This window comes from Diadema antillarum, unplaced genomic scaffold (genome assembly GCF_040938485.1).
Source record: "Diadema antillarum isolate AM-2024a unplaced genomic scaffold, OU_Dant_1.0 seq00000508_RagTag, whole genome shotgun sequence".
Classification (NCBI taxonomy): Eukaryota; Metazoa; Echinodermata; class Echinoidea; order Diadematoida; family Diadematidae; genus Diadema; species Diadema antillarum.
Genome location: NW_027271463.1, coordinates 513,186 through 529,181, shown reverse-complemented (window position 1 = coordinate 529,181; position 15,996 = coordinate 513,186). Strand labels below are relative to the sequence as shown.

The following is a 15,996-nucleotide window of genomic DNA, read 5'->3' as shown; positions in this document are numbered from 1 at the left end:
GGGGTCAAGGGTCAAAGGTCAAGGGCAATACTTCAAAAAATTGTTTTCCTTACATTTATGCAATGCCAGCAGGATTATTTTTTTTACCTGATGTATGCATGTTATAACCCAATAGAGATTCTATGGTTTTGTGTTTTTTTTTTTGCCAAGAAGGTCAAAGGTCAAAGATCATGTGAAAGTGCTGAACTTACTTCTTTCTCCATATCTCGGAAGTGGCTCAAATCATCTTGAAACTTAGTACATATTTATGTATGTTCTGCCTGACAGTGATTCTCTTATAAATCAAATGCCAGATGAAAATCATAACAATTTACTGTTCAATACAGAAATTGCACCTTTTCTCCATACCTTGAAAATTACTCAGTGCATAAACTTATGAAAGGGTCAAAGTCAAGTTAAAGTTCTTAAATCCCCAAATACATGCTCTCCTATTCATCCAATTAAACATGGATCAAGGAAGGTGAAAATTCAATACATTTGTGACAAACATGTCATTTTGATATTTTGCCAATTTTGTGAAAATGTAATCACACATTGAACACATGTACTATAGACCTATTTGGAGAATCATGCATTATGGCGGAGGCATACCAGTCGCCATAGCGACATTTCTAGTTTTTTTCTCCTGCTGTTTCTGTTTGAACAGACTTTTACGTAACATGTACCTAATGTCCCACAAGCGGGTAGGACAATTTGCCTGAATTCTGCCGCTGGCGATGTTCGGATATGAAGCATCACGTTTGAGCAGGACGTTCATCTATAAGATAATAGCGAAACGGCTTGTCAAGCGCCTTTTACTATGACTTGTGTAACTCAAACAAGCGACGTCACATAGAAGAACGTACAGAACGATAAAAACAAAATATAAAGAAAATTCACCATAATTTCACTTTTCTCGCGTATTTAAAGATCACTTGAGTTTATTCTTTCAGAAGGTAGAGAAATGTCAGTTACAAGTCAATGGAATGTGAACTTTTCTTTTCAAAAGAAATATGGAATTCTCTGTATATTTTCCTGATATCGTTTTTTGCATGTGACGTCATAAACTGCAGTAGTCTTCTCGTCCAGCAGCGACTGTACAGAAAATTTAAAAACTTCATAACTTTGGAACAAATTGTCAGATTCTTCTCAAACTTTCGCTGATGTGTTCTACTGACATTGTTTCATTCGCTGCTCAATCTTCATGTATATTAAGGTGAACTTGTCCTTTATCATTGATAAGTGTGTGGAAGGGGACCTAACGGGAGAGGTATGGGAGATGGCATTCCCCCTCCCAGGGAGATTTGACATTATCATAATTGAAATTCAAAGATCTGATCAAGCACATTATGCGTGAAAATTTTGGACAGTTTTTTTTTTTCTGTTAGAAAAGGCAAGAAAATATGCCTCGTCTCAGAAATTATTTTCATTTTCACACCTTAATAAACCCTACATTTTTATTTATTCTTTGTTAACATTACAAGGTTAAAGAGAATCAAATACATTGAGTATGTATATACTACGCAAAGAAGAAGAAAGTGATTCTTTCTAATGGGAAACGACAACACTGAAATTCCATAGAAGTGAAAGTTAAAATTTCGGGCCAATAGGTTGCTATTTTGATAGACTTAGAAAATACATTGTAGATGATTTCCAACACTTGGGTTGCTGTTTTCTAAAACCTAGAACTTTTGTTCGATTTCGAATATTTGTCATCTTGTGTAAAGGTATTCTCTCGTATGTTTATCTAACAGAATAAAATATGTATTGAATGCATTGAACATAACATTGAAAATGCCTTTTTCAAGTAGAGGCGATGACACTAAAATTCCACAAAAGTTAAAGGCATTGTATAAACGATGATAAATCAGACAAAAGGGTTGCTATTTTGTCGGACTTCAGGAATACCTAAATGTTATTTAGATGATTGGATGAAGTAGATGATTTACAACACTTCGGTAGATGTTTTCTAAAATTATAAAAATCCCTGAATTTGTTATTTGTCACCTCGATCGTGCGAGGATTTTCACTCGTAGTCGCATGCTTACCTACATACTCCTTGCTTGTATACAAATTTGTTTTTATGATATGATAAAGTGGACCAATATATATAGGAACGTAGCAAACATAGTGATTTATAAATCTGTTATGTCACAGTTTCTTTTTAAACCATTATTGCATGACGAATTATAAACAAAAAATACATCTGATAGGACGCTATTGAAACTCGAAACGAAAAAGTGTTTTTCTATCTATAAGTTATTAGACGATTTAAGAATATTCAAATAAATAAGATTAAGTTTAATTTCATTTGCTGATAAACAAAATAGACTTAATCCATGGTAACGAGATCATTGAATTTGTTGAAAAGCCTCGTTCGTGGGTTCACTTAATGTTAGAATTATCCAACGTTCTTTTTGATTTTCTTCCAGTTTTGTATTTTAATGGTAACTTAACTCTCTTCTTCTATCTAGAATGTATATACTTCTGACATTTATGTGGACTGTAAATTATAATGTTTAAAAATCATACTCAGAAATCATATACATATACGAGTATATAAACACTATAATTACATACAGTATATTATCATTATTATCTTTGGAATACACATCAATGCCATCACTTGCGCCTCATTAAACAGTCGATTTATAGGCCTCTGTTTACATGAGATAAGCTTCAATATCAGGAATAGATTTAATGCGCTTCTGTCGAAATGTTCTTCGTGTGTTTGTTACAGGCTCATTTATCTTAGCTAAAGAATGACTTAACTTTTACAAGCAGCTTTGTTTGTGCTCTTACATATGGTCCACACAAGCAGCTACAGTATGATTCACACGATGCATTGCGTTGAAAGTGAGAATCGAATTTTTGAGTCATTAAATCTAGCCATACTCTAGGGATTCAAACAATATAGAATTCGTCTGCATTGCTTTTATTCTTTTAAATACATATTCTGACAATCAAACAAAGTACAGGTATCGTAGGTTTCTTTCTCTCTGTATTTCTTTTGTACAAGTCGTTACCCCAAATTTGTATGTGGATTCAGTGAATGCAGAATTATTTGTACAGTTTAGTGAAGTATACACAGCGATAAAATCAATGGAAAAAAACGAATATCCGTCCAAAACTTAACATTCATAAAAGTTTATGGTGAATCGATATATGCCGTCATCGCCGAATAAGAAAACTGCACAATTTCGTGATATTACTCGAGGACAAATATAAAAATAATGCAAAGAGACATCCAGATTTCTATTATAGTTTTCTATCACGATGACAGAACACTTGACAATACCTGTTTATGGAGGCAGCTGGAATAATATTACCCTTAACATGAGATGCAATATAGTAGGCGAGAAGTGAAAGGAGTGATTGTGTATACCTTTGAGAAAATTTATATTCTGTATAAAAGAATTCTCTAAGATTGCTATTGTTGTCCCAATATGAAATGTAGGCTTGTTGCCAATCAGCAATGGCTGCTCTGTGATTTTTAGAATTTTTAACTTTTAATGGCTTGTCCGATTTCCTTAAATTTCAGTGATATGTTGTACTTTAATTGCTGCCTTCTCTCAATGCATGTACTGCATATACAAGTATGAATATACGTATACAAGGCCAATTATCACAAATTTCTCTCTTTTGATCTGTGTCTGCGATTTCATGAGCGTAGATGTGTGATCGTTCCCATAAACACAAACACACACCCAATACTACAATATTATTTTGGAGGGCATGTGAAAGTGCTTGAATATGTATTATAGCGTGTATGTGTGTGTGTGTGTGTGTGTGTGTGTGTGTGTGTGTGTGTGTGTGTGTGTGTGTGTGTGTGTGTGTGAGTGAGTGAGTGTGTGTGTCAGTGTGTGTGTGTGATTGTGCGTGTACATGCGTATGTGAAAATGTGCGTGACGTCGCCTCTTAGTTTGATAATGGTGGCGTAAAAAGCAAAGATCAGTCATCAAAGCATCGAAAATAAACAGGCATCTCTACTCGCCTTGAAACGACACGTCTCTTTTGCCAAGATAAGGAGAGACAAACTGAGAAGATGGGAGATTACAGACATTATATAAAGGAAAGCGACCCAACTTATGAAATAAAAGAAAAACATGCCAAATGAAGTGCTTGCAGAAACACATGGAAAGGCCCTATATATCGTTATACCAGGGTTCGACACTAACGGTGGCCCGGTGGCCCGGGGCCACCAAAAATGAAAGTCGGGCCACCAAATTTGAAAAAGGGCAAATTTGGTGGCCCGCCTCGGGCCACCAACATTTTTTGAAAAGTATGTCAATAAATTCGTTACTTTTTGCGCCGGAAATTAGCAGTTAAATTTGTTTAAAGGATGAATGAAAAGGACTGAATGAGTGCCTGAGAGTGAGTGTTGCAAGTTTGTTGAAGTTTATTTATGAGTAGATATGTCCAACTTCTAATTCTTCCTATCATAAAACTTAAATATTTGACTCATTAAAAAAAAAGAACTTTTAATGTGTTTTTTTTTTTCGGGACACCAAATTTTTCTCTCGGGCCACCAAACATTTGAAATTTAAGATTTTGGTGGCCCCATCGGGCCACCAAACAAAAAAAGTTAGTGTCGAGCTATGGTTATACCATCAAAATGGTGATTTGGCAGTTCATTACAAAGGTTGTTATCAGAAGTTATGTGTATAATAAACACACATACACACACACACACTATGTATGATATAAATGAATAAATGAATATATATATAAAAAAATATATATATATATATATATGCATACATACATATAGGACTATACCGTATGTCCCACTAAAATACAATCGGACTTTACAGATAGTTAATCTTTACAGAAAACCCCATCCGATTTGCTCCGATTTGGTCAAAGAGAAATGAGGATCTATCTAGAGCATGAAAGGAATCACTTCCCTCCAAGTTTTCCATTGTGTTCAAAGACAAAAGAGCATCCAAGTGCCGAACTTGGAAGAAGCGGACCCATGATATACTAAACAATGATCCACTTTTTTTCTGTGACCGCTGAACAAAATTTAATGGGGCTTTCTGCAAAATTAAGATAAGAAGCAATAATTTCATTTCTTGAACTAACATTTAGATAGTTCTATAATTTTGAAAGTTATCAGTGCGGAAATCCAATTGTAAACTTTTGGAGACATCGATATATATGTGTATATATATATATAAACATAATTTTATCGTATATATAATTATATCATTTATATTAATTATATTGATATATTATTATTGCATATTTGTATCTTAAAGTATGATAGCATTTACATTGTTCTATAATTTTGAAAGTTATGAGTGCGGAAATCCAATTGTAAACTTTTGGGGACATACTGTTATGACCTTTTTGTTTACCTTGTTCATGATAATATGGGAGTCCTTTTGCAACACGTATAATCACTAATCAACCCAAAGAGCGGTTGATAAGTACTAGGACGTCTTCCTCTCAAACATAAAACTATGTCATTAAATTGCATCATCTCTTCATCTATTCAGTGTTTCAGAAGTTAGTCTCATATTTTTTTTTTTTTTTAGCCATTTAGCCTGTAGGCCTAAGGTAGGGATAAAAACAGTCGAGCTATTGCACATCATGATGTTAGGTCTAAAACAAGACATGGGGGGGGGGTGCAAGGATGCATACTAACAACACCATGGTATCTCTATGCTGGGATGTTCCTATCTCAATACAACAGTGTAGGGGCCGACCGTTGCTATATGATAATCTAACTCTACGCTCCCAAGAGACATGTAACTTGTGTTAAGTACTTTGTGCAGAGTAAATTAGTGTCCTGTGAATGAAAGGACAAAGTCGCATAGTGGTGCTCGTTATTTGCTACGTTGAACGTTCATACCAAAGCGCAGTACACGTCTCACACCTGTGAAATATTGACTTCAAATTATAAAAAGAGAGACTGGGGTCTTAAAGGGATGATACAATATTGGCGGGTATGAGGATTGGGCTTGTAACTTTTTGTGAGATGCCAAGAACCACTTATGAAATAGTACAAAGCGTGCAATTCTAAGAGGAATTCAAAGTTCATTTGATGACAATCGGTTTTGGAATGGCTGAGACATCCAAAAAAACAAAGTAAAACAGAGCGATTAGAATTAAAGGTGGATCCCAAATTTTATTAGGATTGCTCTGTCTTGGATATCTCAGCCATTTCAAAACCAATTTTCATCGAATAAACTTTCTTGGGAATTTCAGCCTCTTTCACATTTTATAAGAGGTTTCTCATTATCTAAAAAAAAAAATAAATAAAAACCTGAATTTAAGTCTTAACCAGGATTATACAATCTCTTTGACCTGCATTGAAGTGCTTGTTGACATATTGCTAGGACGTTCCTTTAATTTGGCAGGCAAAACTTTGTTTGTTTGCTTGTTGGGTTGGACGGGTTCTATGGCTCTCTTAAGCAGGAACAATCTACAAAATCTACCACTCTGAGATGGAGACAAAGACTTTTGTTAATGTCCTAGAATTGCAATAGTTGAAAGTGGTAAAGGGGATATGGCTTTTAACTTTTTAATATGAGACTAGGAGAGTGCACATCCTGACATAAGCGCACACTTTTTTCAGACAAGATTTTCCCTCTTGATCAGGGTGTATAAATGGGTGCACTGTAATGCTGGGGATATGAAAATGACCAGGGCCCCGTCTTATAAAGACTTCAAATCAATCACAAGTCCCCAAATCAATCGCAACTTGCATTGCAGCTCTCAAAAAACTTGTGATTGATTTCTATCACGAGTCTTTATAAGACAGGGCCCTGGCCCTTTTAGATGAAGTGAGCTTTCAATGAGGGGGCTACTCTATTAGTGCATACAGGAGCATTAAGTTTTGCTGAATTTAAACAGAAATCTAAATTTTCTCTTCGGTAATCGACAGATTGAAAACACCGCTTTCAGGTAGAATTTTGTTCCTGCGATCATTCTGGGATTTACATCTTTGCTCATTGATTTGTTTTATCTATGTATACATGACATATCTTTATACAAAGAGGAAAGCATAGTAGGATTTCTCTGATTATAGGTAAAGTATACGTGACAAGCCTTCATAGATTAAAAGGAAAATCTCACTAACATTATGACATCATTTATCCATTTTGTTTGTATCATATTTGATTTATATGAACGCGTCTATATTGGGGTATCATTCCCACCTTGCGTTAGGGTAGGCCCCAGACACTGAAGAATGAGTGAATTAAAAAGTTCATTTACACTACTAGAGCATGTTATAGTATGAACCCTATATTGTCTCTTTTGCTTTCCAGAAAATATGATGAATCCATCTTCTGCACATGGAATGAAATCACAAGGAGAATGGCAAACTCTTGAAAGCAACGGAACTGTTTCCCATCTCCTCACTTTGATGAAAACTAAGGATAAAATCATACAAACCAAGTTCCATACAATAACTTTGAATAGAATAGTAATAGCTGCACCTCAGCTTCCTATAGAGTTTGTCAATGAAGGACTTGAGCGTCGCTCGAGGCACGCCACCTGGAGGTCATATGCTGACAATGATTGAGTTGTGACTCTATACCTGCGGTGCCATCATCATACCGCTCCTCAATATCAATCACATTGTCGTGTACAGTATCTGGGGCTTGGACTATTCAAGGTCATGATCAGGGATGGTCATTCAGGTACGCGGAATATCCGCCAAAAATTTGAGACGCAAATCATTAGTTCAATTCAATTCAATTCAATTCAATTTAATTCAATTCATTTATTTTCATTCTCATCCTTCTTCGAACATAACATAACACAAAGTAAATTAGGAATTCTATCATAAGCTTACGTACACTAGAAAGTACGAAAAATGAACGACAGTCAACAAACTAATGAAGCTATGCATATATAACGAAAAATGCTAGAGAGAAATACTAAAGAGAGAACTGAATGGTTCATTTAAAAGCATTGAAGTAGATTGTGGACCACTCTAGAATTTCTTCGAAAATACTTACTGTAATTACAAATATATAACACAAAAATAATCAAGAAAGAATCGAACGAACAACAGAGACACGACAATATGACATGACTAAACTGAGGGGGATACGATTGAAAGGAATATGGCAAAAACAAAATCAAAGAAAGAAAGGAAAGAAAGAAAGAAAGAAAGAAAGAGACAGAATGCCTGCATGCACGCTGAACAAGAGAAACGGAAGAGGGGATTGAAGAGGTACTCCGGACCGCTGGTGACTGCACGAACCTATGTGCAAAAATGATGCAAATAAGATGCCATATTTCATTGCTTAATAATCCTGCATAAGTAGTAATTCTCCCCTTTACTGCTGTTACTGTAATTGGTACAATGTACTACCAGCATACTATTGTTTCTTCTACTCTTTCTTCTACCACCATTGCTATCACTACTAAAATGCTGATAAAGATGCTAGCACAACCACTCAACTGGCCCTTTCTACCTCTGCTGCCAGTGGCGTACCGTGGGTCAAGACATCTCATGGCAGCAACATCAGAATTGCATAACGGGACAATGAAATGCGAGCGAGCTTGAAAATTTTACAGTCCCCAAACTGCCGTTTGTAGCTATATATATATATATATATATATATATATATATATATATTCTTCTTCTTTTTTTTTTTTTTTTTTGCTTTGGAAATTAAGGGCGATGCACCGTTCGCAACTGCTGGCAATTGCTGGCAGTAACATCAGGAGAATGGCATAACGATTAAATGCGAGCGAGCGAAGCGAGCGAGCTTGAAAATGTTGACATTTTACCGTTCCAAAACTGCCGTTTGCAGCTATATTTTTTTCGCTTTGAAAATTAAGGGGAGGGGCGCACCGGGCGCAACTGCTGGCAATTACTGACAGCAACATCAGGAGAATGGCATAACGATTAAATGCGAGCGAGCGAAGCGAGCGAGCTTGACAATTTTGACAATTTTACAGTCCCAAAACTGCTGTTTTTAGCTATATTTTTTTTCGCTTTGGAAATTAAGGGGAGGGGCGCAACTGCTGGCAATTGCTGGCAATTACTGGCAGTAACATCAGGAGAATGGCATATAACGGTTAAATGCGAGCGAGCGAAGCGAGCGAGCTTGAAAATGTTCACATTTTACAGTCCAAAAACTGCCATTTGTAGCTACATATGTATATTTTTTTCGCTTTGTAGGGAGGGGGCGCCCGGTGCGCCCCCTGGATCCGCCACTGGTAGTCAAGGGTGTCGGTTTATGTTCATGATTGGGGGAGGTATGACCAGCAAGGGGCGTCGAAGTGATGTCCAAAATCTGCACTTTATATAGAGCATCCCCTAATTGTTTGTGTTTGTGAGTGTGTGTGTTTCATATAGATGGAAAAGTTAGGAAATAGCCAAGGTCAAGTCTTATTGTTAACAATGCAAGGCATTTTAATATAGACTAGTATGTAAAGCAACACTGCAAAATCAATGATCTAGCTTTGATAGCAAATGTGTACAACCTACATCACATTGCGCAACATTGCAGCGACTCTTTTTGCCGTTCGATATTCTGAGTACACTGCGCACATCCTGCTTATATTCAGAATGCCAACCAGGAATCAAGCTGAATCACAATCTTTTGTCGTCTCCGGGCTTTTTGAACAATGTTTCACTATACATACCTCTTTAGTTATATGGTTAAAAGAAATCTTAGAAAAATATCTTTTTTCTTGATCACCCTTTCATGTCGATTTCAAAAGCAGTTTATTAACCCTTGAATTATCATTTTGGTATAGGTTTTTTTCTTCTTTTTTTCCCCTTTTTTTTACCAGCGGATTGGGGGGGGGGGGGCACGTGCCCCCCCCCCCCCGTAGTTACGCCACTATCTGCTGCTGTTACTATTACTCTCACTGCTTCATACCTGCTACAAAATGTATCACATCAACCACTATTATTACCATATACTAAAACTTCTATTATTATTACTACTACTACTACTGCACTGCTGCTACTACTACCTCTCCTCCTACTACTCCTACTCTACTATAATATGCTACTATTATACTACTATACTACAACTACTACATCTACTACTACTACTACTACTACAACAACAACAACAACTACTACTACTACTACTACCACATCTACTACTAATACATCTACTACTACTACTACTACATCTACTACTAATACATCTACTACTACTACTACTACAACTACTGCTGCTACTATTACATCTAAAACAACAACAACAACAACAACTACTACTACTACTACTACTACTACTACTAATACTAATACTAATACTACTACTACTGCTGCATAATGTACTTCTATTATTACGACTATTTAAGATGTAGTCCACACTAGAAACAAGAGAAGCCTGTATTACACCTTGATCATAAATGACTAGAAACTTATGAGACAAATGAAAAAGTACTGCTGGTTATATTCTTTTCATTGCATTTATCTTCATTTCATTGAGTTTCATTTATTAGATTTCCACCCACATCATACAGTGTTGTGCTTACAACATCCATTAATGATAATGTAAAGTAACATAAAAATTACAAATTATAAGTTCGATATATAGGTCTACAAATAGCATTTACGTAGCACAAAATCAATTGAAATTGATTCTGCTCATGCACTCACAAATAAAAAATATGACAAACTCAACCTTGTCCGATATTAAAGGGAAATATGCACTACATCATTCTGAGCGTGTGCGATATTACTGTCATTTCAGACGCGAGCGTTATCCATTGTCATCTGAAACTACTTATCACGATTATATTAAAATCTGATACATAATTTAATACACATTTGAACATCGCTGCGCCCAGTAGCATGCAGTCGTGAATGATTTTCAGGTCTGCCTCATTTCAGTGAACGGCTCAACTAGTGGAATTTCGTCGCAGCGATCGAGAGAGCTTACACACCTCAATACACACCTTCGTATCTTCACGCAAGTCATCACTATTTATTTTCATAAACACAGGATCAAACTTTTGACTTTCCGATTGTGGGACTTCACGCAGATCATGTCTAAGGAACTACTTTTCAACATGCTTATGCTGATGTACCTGCTAAAGCAAACAGGTAGTCTGCTATTTTTATTTACCTTTATTTATTGATCACAAGCTAATAAAATCCAAAGATTTGTCTATATTTCAGATAAGACAAGTATAACAGACATTATGATAACGCTCTCCTATTTACTCGTTATGTTGTGCACATATCGTAAGCATCCAAGTAAACGACCAGACTTTATCCCTTGCTAAGAACCGTAATACTTCAGCAAACATTTCTTCGAAGTGAGGGGAACTCCCTTTTAATGTGGACATCAAATTTGTATTTACATTGAATTCGTTAAAGAATAGATTTAAGATGTTCCTTTGGAAATCTTATGCTGCAACAGGAAGAAATTACTTTCTTTATCTTAATATATTTGTGTCTTGTAAGCACGGCATAATTGTTTTTTCTACTCAAAATGCGTCTACTCAAAATGCGTCCCCTTATATCATGTCTGAACGTAGGGATTTGAGTCTGTTGACTGGTCTCCTGTCTACAACTCAGGAAGGCATCGTTTGAGGTTTTATGAACATTCTGATAGACATTTGTGATAATTACATACCTTTGGTAAAACGATCCAAATCCAATTATAAGAAAATACCTAGACAGCCATGGATCACGAAGTCCCTTCTCAGGTCTATTAATAAGAAAAACAGAATATTTTGTAGATACCATAGATCCCCAAATGATTATATTAAATCTCGTTATGTTCGTTATCAAAATACGTTGACCTTTATGTTACGTTCAGCTAAGCAACAGTATTTTCCCCGTCAGTTCGATAGATGTAAATCTGATATAAAGAGTAAGTGGAAGGTGATCAACACAGCTTTAAAATCCAACACTGAAATGAATTCCGTAAATTGTATTCCCAAAGAGGGTCGCCTGATAGACAATCCAGGGGTGATGGCGGATGTATTTATGACTTTTTTCATACCTTGTTCTGGGACACATTTTCATTCGTTTCTGAGGGACAGGAAATCACTGACTTTGTGTTTTGTTCCCACTGTCGAAGAAGAAATTAAAGAAATTGTTCGGAAATTGAATAACAAGAAAAGTACAGGTGATAACGGGATTTCAGTTTTCCTTCTAAAAGCCATAATAAATGAAATAATCACTCCCCTTTCATATGTTTTTAATCAATCTTTGTCCACTGGAAAAGTTCCCGAAAAGATGAAAATTGCTAGAGTCGTTCCCATATTTAAACAGGGTGGGAAAGAATCTGTTAGCAATTACGGTCCGATATCTCTTTTAACTTCAATTTCAAAAAAAAAAAATTCGAGAAGCTTGTCCACAATCGAACTCTTAGGTTTCTTATCAGCTGTAATATTCTTTCAAATTTTCAGTTTGGATTCAGAAAACAACATACCACAACTTTCATCGATAAAGTGGCACATGCTTTAAACGACGCTTCCCATACTATCGGTGTTTTTCTCGATTTTTAGAAAGCGTTTGATACGATTGGCCATGATATTTTGCTTTATTGGTTAAGCCACTACGGCATTCGTGGGACAGTTCTAGAGTGGTTTAAAGACTACCTTACTAATAGAAAGCAATATGTTCATTTCAATAATCATGAGTCTCTTTTGAAAACAATTTCTTTTGGTGTCCCCCAAGGTTCCCTGCTTGGCCCGCTATTATTCATTTTGTATATAAACGACCTCCAAAATTCGTCACAGATTATTTCTTTCATATGCTTTGCTATTGATACAAATTTATTTCTCTCACATCGTAACCTTAACACGCTTGTACATTATGTTAAACAATGAACTGACACTTGTAAGTCCTGACTCCAAGCCAATAAGTTATCACTGAATATTGTTAAGACGCATTATATGCTGTTCAGCGACTCTCTGCCCTCTGTTCCTGATCATGTTCAGATCAATGATATTAGTTTAAACCAGGTCGATAGTGTTAAGTTTCTCGGACTTTATATTGATAGTGATCTATCCTGGAAAACCACATTTATTTAGATAGAATTCTATCCAGAAGCACAGGATTTTTTAAACCAGCTGAAATATCATTTTCCCCATACATATACTACAAATTATATACTCAACAATGATTTCCCCTTACCTCAACTATGGAATTCTAGCATGGGGATAATTCGCTTTTCCTTGTTCAAAAACGCGCTATCAGAATAGTCAATAAGGCCGGATATTTGTCTCACACAAACGAATTTTTTCATAAGAATGAGATTTGAAATTGACTGATTTGTTTGATTATAATCTAGGCATTTTTATGTATAAATATTCCGCGAATGATCGTCCTGATATTTTTCTTGACATGTTCCAAAGAAACTACACAGTTCACAACTATCCCACCAGCCAACGAGACGATTATCACCTTCCATACTCGTACTCGCACAATTTTCGCTAAGAAAACTATTATGTATTGCAGGGCCGAAATAATGGAACGATCTCCCCCCAGAACTCATAGGTTGTTTGTCACTCTCATCCTTCAAATGTAAGTTAAGACAGCACTTACTGAATAACTACATTTTTTTTCAATATTGTTCAGGACTATCCCACTGTACTGTACTGAATGGTTGTTGTCATGTTAAATCAGACTTGAACAAAGCTGTTTGCGCTCTAAATTTCTGCCACAGTATTCAGAATTCTTCCTTCTTTAAAGACATTGGGGAGCGGTAACAGCTGATATTTTTATTTTCACTGCACTACAACTGGTTGTTGGTTGTCTTTGTTGTTGTTGTTGTTGTTGTTGTTGTTTTTTGGTCTGGATTTGCAGGTGCATATGTTCTCTTTTCTATACTTCCCCGTCTCTTCTGAAGACACGAAATGCATAATTTTCTAAAACTGTTTAAACCGTACATACCGTTGTCATTATACATTGATCCTCATTTTTTATTACTGCTAAAATGATAACGGCTCATCCGCTTACAACATGCATGTGGCTTTACTATCCGACCCCCAGACCTGCATGAGAGAAGAATTTGCAATATCCCTGTACATTTGTATGTTGTTGGTTTTTTTTTAATATATTTATCTTTATGTTTCGGTCATCTGTTGTACCCGTGCTCCTCATCTCAATCTGTAGCTCGAATTTGATTGGGACCTACGCTCCACAAGCTTGCTTTTTAGTAGGTTCTTTCATATTTCTTTAGCATTCATTCGTATATTCTAACTTTTATTGATCGACCACTTTGTGTTGTATGTTTACAGTATTCTATGTATGTCTCCTAGCTGGACATCATGTATTATTCAATTTTGTTACAATTGATGTATTATTTAAATATGAAAATAACTGAAATGTATTATAAGGCACACCAGATCACATTTTCTACTTCCCATACACTACACTGCTTATAGGAGGGGGTAATTATGATAATTTCCATTGCAATCAAGTTATTTCCTTGTACCTCTTTCGAATTCTTTCTCTTCGTTGTGCTGTCCTCTTCTGAATGATCGTCCTTTTTCGGGGCTTTGACCATGTAGTCATTTTGGCTTTGATCTATACCTTCATTTACAGCTCTGTTGTCTACCACCTATGTAGGCCCTTTGTTTGCAATTTTGCATTATGGCATTTGATACCTAGCCCAACTGAAAATCGGGACATTTAGGACTACTTTGTGATCAAGAAAATTGACGCTTTGATTTTAGGTCTGATGTAACGCATCATTAAGGGGAAAACCACACAAAAGGTTGCCCGATGTCACATGCCATATTTGCTCTTCCTCTTGCGTCGGTGTTACAAAGGCCATGTCACAGCAGCAATTGCTGTAAAAGCAAGCAGAGAGCACTCACTATTTACAAAAGAGAAAAAGACCCCGAACCGTTAAGAATTAAACCCTGTCCCGGGTATATGACTATCATCAAAGAGTGTAACAAACTCTTCTTCTTAGGTGATGTGATGGGCAAAACTAAGCTTTATCACATGATCAGCTCATGACCAATCCTTTAGCAGGATTCTTAGTATGCGGAATATAATGTAATATAGAACATTCAATGAATAATGGAAAGTTGAATGATAGTGATATTATCGGGCGAAAAACAATTCTTTGCAGGAAGTGAGTTGCAGGTTGTAGTGATCACGTGATCGTTGTGTGAGGTCATGTGACCAGTACTCGCTGCCTCGAAAGTCGGTGACTCGACTTTCCTTTAACAGTAATTAATAGTCCAGCAAAGAAATATTCTAGCGTCTGTTCTCTCTCTCTCTCTCTCTCTCTCTCTCTCTCTCTCTCTCTCTTCTCTCCCTCTTTGTATGGGTTGACAAAGTCTGACACGCTTTCTGTCATGTTGGACATGCATCTTTTTAATTTGCCGCATTGAATTGTTTTATAGTATTTGAGAAGCTAGCATTGTAGAATCAGAGTGCCGGTAATGTCCGCATGAAGAGGTTTTTTTTTTCTGAGAGAAGAGTAACTTGTGATATCATTTTTCAATTTTTGTTTATTTACACGCAGGTTGTACTTGCCCCGATGGATGGGAAAGCATAGGCACGGGATGTTACAAGTATGGTTCCACCTCCTACGTGGATTATGACGATGCCTTGACAGCCTGTAATGATATTGGGGGTTACCCTTGGGTGAACAACGACAACTGGGAGGGATTAGCGGTACTAGCGTCAGTTTACGTTATAGCCGGTAAGCAGCTGCATGAATCCATCTGGATTGGCTGTACAGACAGAGAGGTGGAAGGAACCTTCAAGTGTCAGGATGGATCGCAATTTCAAGGTGCTGACGGTAAGAAGTAAAAAGCATGTCTGTTAGGATTTACATTGATTTAGGATAGGCCATCTCATATCGTATGATTATAATCAGTATTACACAAACAAAAAAACCCCACACAAACAAAGAATGTTAGGGTTGCCTTCATAGTGTGTCTATATATTAACACTGGTTCAACAATACAAGAAAGTATTGTTAATGAGTTATTTTACAAAAAGAGTTATTATATCAGTATTATTGCATGATAAGGAAATATCTGCGGTGGTGTCAAATACAGTGATTAAATTCAATTCAATTCAATTCAATTCAATAATGGTTTTAT

The 15,996-nt window shown here is 36.2% G+C and overlaps 1 protein-coding gene across 1 annotated transcript in view; it reads left to right on the top strand.

Annotated features, from left to right (window-relative positions):
- LOC139734076 (uncharacterized) overlaps nucleotides 1–15,700 on the top strand; it is a 59,967-nt gene extending 44,267 nt beyond the window's left edge. The window contains exon 5 of the mRNA XM_071644889.1: nucleotides 15,411–15,700. Within this exon, the coding sequence (XP_071500990.1) occupies nucleotides 15,411–15,700 (290 nt within the window). The remainder of the gene's footprint in view (nucleotides 1–15,410) is intronic.
- The last annotated feature ends 296 nt before the right edge of the window (nucleotides 15,701–15,996 follow it).